This window comes from Colletes gigas, unplaced genomic scaffold, assembly GCF_013123115.1.
Source record: "Colletes gigas isolate AHSC1104 unplaced genomic scaffold, ASM1312311v1 Colletes_gigas_Sc00112, whole genome shotgun sequence".
Lineage (NCBI taxonomy): Eukaryota > Metazoa > Arthropoda > Insecta > Hymenoptera > Colletidae > Colletes > Colletes gigas.
Window position 1 is genome coordinate 62773 of NW_025106737.1, and position 6836 is coordinate 69608.

Sequence of the window (6836 nt, forward strand, 5' to 3'; positions counted from 1 at the left end):
AAATTTTTACCATTTTGGGATCAGCCAGCAAAGCATACTATAATATAATTAAACAAAAGTCATTAAACCATAGCATTTGTCGTATTATATGCGATCTTGTACTTCGTATAACGAATCGAAATACGAAAAAAATTACAAATATAAAATCTTTCATTATTGTGAAAAAATCAAAATTCCAATTTATCCGTATTTTGTACATGGATGTGTAGTTTCTCTGTACAAATGGAAAAAAAAAATCATTAATATCCAACGAGAAAAATGAAAAAAAGGGCTATTTTTTAACATATTGTTTAAACAAATAAAAGTTTTGCAAATCTCTTTACACCATCAAATTCGCCGTTTAAAAACATTAATTTCGTCAATTGAAAGCACACCCCCATCTCTCATAGTTTCCGAGATATTCAACAAAGTATGTTTTGAACCCCCAACTTTGAGGGCTGATTTCAACCCCCTAAAGTGAATATTAGCAGCTACAAAAAAATACGGGTCTAATAGATTTATGAGAACTACAAAATTGCGAAGTTTCATCAAGATTGGAGATTTACACCTCGGGATGTTCCCTTGTGAGTCAGGGCCAGATTGGTAAAGACCTTCCTATCGCGTACGCTTCCAGAACGCTTAACGGTGCGGAAATCAATTACTCCACTATTGAAAAGGAATTACTCGCCGTTCTCTACGCAGTTGATCATTTTCGACCCTATTTGTATGGGCAACAATTTACGCTAGTAACCGACCATCGACCGTTAGTCTGGCTTCATAGTGTAAAGGACCCTACTTCCCGCATCATGAGGTGGCGAATTAGATTAAATGAGTACGACTATAGTATAGTATACAAACCTGGGAAAGTAAATTCGAATGCTGACGCGTTGTCTCGTAATCCCCCAGATTCTCATAACTTCGCCCCGGGTCCTTCCTCATTAACCTTGGACCCTTCCTCCGACCGTACCGACCCCTCACCTTGTAAGCGTCCGCAAAGGGTAGTCGTAGGCGCCAACGACGCATCACTTGTGGATTCTGAAAAGATAGGGGGAACGGATCATGATGGAATATGGGAAAGTAACGAGAAGATAATAGCTACCATTTTCCTCGCCCATGAAACGAATTTTGAAGGTCGACCTGAGGTCTTAATTGGGACAGATCACTCGGACGACAGTTTAACAGACAATGACACTCACCCTACGGTAAGAATGGCCGGGACCAGTAGATCTCTCGCTAGAGATGTAGCTGTTGGAGGATCGCTCCAGGGAGGACGTGGGGCTGGTTTCCGGGCCGGCTGTCTGTGGGATATCGGGAAGGCCGACTTTGATGGACTCCCGCCACAGACCCCGTTCACGGCCGCTCACGTACCTCGGGCTCCGGACTCGTATGACCTGGAACATCGGATAGGCTTTGATGCACCCCGTCCAGATCCTCGACCCGCGGCCGCGACTTGTGTCTGGTTAGGGGCTGACGAGCCAAATTTGGAGGCTGAAAGATGCCGGACTTTATTTTGGACCAAGGGCGCTGTTGATGGGACGCGATCCTCCGTTGATACGACCTCAGGAGATGACGACCTAAGTAAAGGACATAACTGTAGAGTTCTGATGACAAGGACGACTTCATCCATACCAACCACCCATCACCTTTCCTCCCCTAATATCGTGTACTCAAAAGATCACCTCTACATGCTTCAGGATAACCTCATTCATTTTTTTCCCCTTGATCAGGAGGTTCAATCCCAGATCAGCAAGGATCTGGTGACTCATAGGAGATTCTCCCTTGAGGGGGTTAGATCACATAAACCTAATGTCGGAGAAGCAATGGTTTTCCCTGATACAACCTCTCTTACCTTTCATCTTTTTGTAAAATCACGTGCGGTAGAACCAGTAAATCATGTTCATCTTAAGTCTTCGGTAATCTCCCTCAAACATCTCATGGACACCCTGGGTGTCAAAACAGTTAGCATCTCTAAACATGGCAATAATATTGAACCTATTAGTTGGGACTTCGTTAAATATCTTTTAAGGGAAGAATTAAATAATTCAGAATATACAATTACCGTTTGCACAGGCGAGATTATAATTCCCCCTCCATCTAGGAGACTCCATATTATTAGGGAGCTGCATGAGTCCGACACCGGTGGCCATCAGGGTGTCCGTAAGCTGGTCAACAGGGTTAGAGAGGATTTTTATTGGCAGCACATGGTGAAGGAAATAAGAGATTTCGTACGGTCATGCCCACAATGTCAGAGGAACAAAATCCTGTCCACCAAAACCCGACAACCGATGCGGATAACTGACACCCCGAAGAAGGCATTCGAAAAGGTACAAATGGACATTGTGGGGCCCTTACCGATCACGAGGAAGGGTAACCGGTGTCTGTTAACCCTTCAGGACAACCTCACCAAGTACTCCGACGCGATTCCCCTGCCCAACATCGAGGCTGTATCCATGGCCATGGCTGTGGCTGAGCAATTCATTAGCCGGTTTGGGTGCCCTAGAACCATACAAACGGATCAGGGCAGTAATTTCGTTAGTAATATTATGAAAACCTTCTGTAAGATATTTAAAATACAGAGAATTACCTCCACCGCGTTTCACCCACAATCACTGGGATCTCTTGAACGGGCGCATCGGGTTTTTGTAGATTATTTGAAACACTATTGCACTAAAACCGACTGGGATGATTGGATTCGTTTTGGCATGTTCTCTTATAATACTTCAGTCCATGAGGTGACTGGGTTCACTCCACACGAGCTTGTGTTTGGCGTGAAGGCAATTATTCCTTCAGAATTCATTAATCAGGAAATTCCGTGAACCTTTATTGACCATTTGGATGAGTTGTTTTTAAAAATAAGCACAACGCAGGCTGTAGCAGCAGCTAATCTGGAAAAGGCAAAACAAAGAAGTAAATTAGATTACGACAAAAGGGGCCATCCATGTAAATATTCCATAGGCGCCGACGTATATTTATTAAAGGAGCCCAAAACGTCTAAATTCGACCCTAGTTGGCTGGGACCTTACAAGATTGTCCGAATGTTCGATGAACTGAACGCGGAGATAGCCATAGGAACTAACAAAACGAAAATAGTTCATACGAATAAATTGAAATTAGCTTGCATCCGATTGGACTCCTCGTAATGTACTTTACCGTTGTATCATTGTAGTGAGAGACGTTTACCTGTGTGCAAATAAGTAGTCCGTGCTGTCCTATTAGAAATTAATGTTAGCTTAGCGATACAGACATCCCATATAGCCGGAAGGAGGTCCAATTTAACGTAAACACGCGAATTGTTGAAAAGCTGTTTCCAATGGAAAACACCTTTTGTATAAGGGGGGAGGTGTTGCGGTCGCCCCCTGGCGCCGTGTAGCAGAAGCTCTGGGGGGCGCGAGGTTTAAATCAGATTACACGAATGTTACGGGAAAGGGAGACAAAGTGGAGTCCGCGCCAATTCTACGGTTTAAAAGTAGTTAGAGATTCTTTTAATGACTTCACTTCGGGTCATAGATTAGCCAATAATTTATTGGAGACGGATGTTTGGATAGTCGTGAACTCCCCTTTGATCCTTTCTCCTAGGGGTGTAATTCCAGGCTTGGGCCGTGCGCTATCGATTGCCGGAAACGGGCTGCGTGCAAAAGTCGATAACGGCCACGTGCCGCAGAGGACCGTTCTCGAGGGATCGGGAGTGTGCCGAGGAACGCGCGTGCGAGAGTTTTGCGCCCGGCCCGAATAAAAGAAAAGACGATCGGAAGGGGCCTATGTGTGGGCTGGGCCTCGATCGGCCGGCAGAGCGACACTTGAATCAAGACGATCGAAAGTGAACGGACGTAGCATTGTAACTTAAGCGAGATCGTACTTGTATCATTTGAGTTAGTTAATTGAGTTGATTAAAGAGAGAAGCATTTTGAATTAAGAGAGCGGAAGTGTACGAACGGGTTATAATAGTTCCTGCAAAATCTTGGTTGTTTTGTTTTATATTCCTTTATTGAGTTAATTAAAGTTCTATTTACGTGTGTTCAAATCGTTGTATCCATTTATTATTTTCCTTATCTAGCGATCTCCGTTTGAAACTCCCGCGTCCAAGGAGCAGAGTGCCTTAGCACTCCACGGGCAGCGTTCCCCACCGAATTCCCTACGAAGTTTCGGAAATACGCCGCCGGACGCGCAACAATACAGAAAACAGGCTAGGGATTTACCTGGCACCATAAATGATGTCGCTATTTGAGTGTAAACATTTCATGTATTACACGAGACAAATCACAGAAGTTTGATTTTTGATCTGTATTTCTAACCACGTTTAAGCAAATATGTCAATAGCTGCTTATTTATAAACAGTTTTGTTTAATAAAAGAATGATACGATGATCAGACTATAATACAAACCAGTGAAAAGAGGTATCATCGTAAATATTAATAGTAAATAGTGTCAATAAACAAATTTGTATCTTTTTTTCTTTAATGTGTATTTGACAACGAAAGCACAATGTCTTATATGCTATCACATCTACACAATGGGTGGCAGGTAGACCAAGCAATTTTATCAGAAGAAGATAGAGTAGTTGTAAGTTTCTAATATTAGAGACTAGATTTAGATCACGACCTTTCTAGAAAGTTTGTATGTAATTGGAATTTACCAATATTTATATTTAATAAATAATGTCAAATTATTATATAAAAATACATTTATTTAGGTTATTAGATTTGGTCATGATTGGGATCCAATGTGTATGAAAATGGATGAAGTCCTTTATAACATTGCTGAAAAGGTTAAAAACTTTGCTGTCATTTATTTGGTTGATATTACACAAGTACCTGACTTCAATAAAATGTAAGTTTCTGAAGATTATTATCGTACAAATTAATTTTGATTAAGACTATATTGATATTCTTTTTCAATAGTATATTCTTATAATGATTCATATAACTTCTTTTAGATTACTTTTATAATATTATTACATTAGTATAGTCATCAGAAGTAAAATTATTTCAAACATTTGGCAGTTAGTTAAAAACTATTGTAGATTTATAGGTCCTTTTTCCAGAAACTTCATTATTTACTATTCCAAATTTTAAATAATTTTTTAAATGTTATTTCTTTATTATAAGATAATTTATATAAAAAAAGATTCTCAAAAAATGAGACGATCAAATTTCTTTTCACTTCCTTTGTTGCCAATTTTAAGTAAATACAATAAAAAATTCTTATTTTTTTAATTGACCAAAAATGTATACTTTTCATGTGAGTAATCAACAAAAAAGTGTAGTATATTTTTTGGTGTTCCATAAAAATTTAGTGATTAATATAATAGCCTATGAATGTATTGATTGTAAGAGTGTGTAGATTGTAAGATATTAATTTTATCTTTTGTAGGTATGAATTATATGATCCTTGTACGGTCATGTTTTTCTTTAGAAATAAGCATATAATGATAGATTTGGGAACAGGAAATAATAACAAAATAAATTGGACCCTAGAAGATAAACAAGAAATGATTGATATTATTGAAACAGTCTATAGGGGTGCTAGGAAAGGTAGAGGTTTGGTTGTTTCACCCAAAGATTATTCTACAAAGTATCGCTATTAATTTATTTAATTAATAGAGTTTGATAGAAATATTATTTTATATTGATCCATGTCGGTAAGTTGAAAAACAAATGTGGTAACAAATTTATATCAATAAGTCATAGTACTCTGTGATTATAAATAAACATAGAGCTATAATATACATTTATACAATTTATTTAAATATTAATAGAAATTCATCATACATATTGCTATTTGTTATAAATGTACGAATAATGTTTTAGGTAGGCCAACAAGATTTAAACGTGTATGAACAATTCAAAAATTAATGAAACAATAAGACAAGCAAAGTATAATTATAACATGTTATGTTTATTATATTGATGAACTAATGTTCGTAAATTCAAAATAAATGTGATTTTCTAATTGTCACTAAATGTAATATTTCTTGTTTTATATTATCAACTGATTCAGGATAAGCATCATAGATGCTTTTATTATATTAGATAATATAATAATATGAGAATATTAAATACATAAAGTATACATTATAGAAAGAATTAAACAGTAATGCAACGTAAGTATGCGATCTGATTTTAAAATTTGTTTCTTCTAAAAATAGATTTCTCAATTATTTGGATCAGATATTATTGTTGAATTTAAAAATTGAATTATATTTATATGTAACATATTAATTTTATAACAATTTTATAAACACAAAAATAGGATATTCGACGTAACAAAAGCACAACGTGATATATCAATTTTTCTCTTTTTTTATTCGCTCCATTTAGAACTAAATACACTTATATTAATTAATTTAGTACAGTTTTTGAGGAAGGCCCCATAGAAGATTTGATGTGAAGCGAACGTACATTTAGCCAATGTTTCTTTATCAATTAAACCAGAAAGTTGACTCAAAGGTGTAAAATTTGTACCAATTCATCTAGCGTCATTTCCACGTGTCTTACAGCTACTGCTAGACACAATACCTGGGAACATATATTAAATTACAATTTTGTTTTTAATTTTTATAGTACATTACTTCTTTTAATATTGTCTATATGGTATATATTAAACATTCAATCGTTTCTCTGATGTGAATATTCACGTATAAATTACTCATTAAAACTAACGGCTGACGCCCTTGTACCATTCTTCCACGAGAAGAAGGCACAGTGTGTTTATAATCCCCACTTCTGTTGCAATCTGCTGACTCACAGATATTGGTTGAAAACGGTGACGAAGATCGGTGACAGCCAATCAGCGGATTGCAGCAGGAGTGGGGATGATAACACGCTGTGCATTCTTCTCGTGGAAGGACGATGTATGGA

The 6836-nt window shown here is 37.4% G+C and overlaps 1 protein-coding gene across 2 annotated transcripts; it reads left to right on the forward strand.

The window, feature by feature from the left end:
* Positions 1–4220: 4220 nt before the first annotated feature.
* LOC122404162 (thioredoxin-like protein 4A) lies at positions 4221–5927 on the forward strand. Of its 2 annotated transcripts, none has more exons than XM_043408084.1 (4): positions 4221–4539; positions 4670–4806; positions 5350–5617; positions 5787–5927. In XM_043408084.1, exons 1-3 carry the CDS (start codon positions 4462–4464, stop codon positions 5561–5563), a joined length of 429 nt encoding a protein of 142 aa, XP_043264019.1. In that variant the 5' UTR covers positions 4221–4461; the 3' UTR covers positions 5564–5617; positions 5787–5927. The 2 variants fall into 2 exon arrangements, with proteins under 2 accessions (XP_043264019.1, XP_043264020.1); XM_043408085.1 differs by having other exon boundaries at positions 4221–4500.
* The last annotated feature ends 909 nt before the right edge of the window (positions 5928–6836 follow it).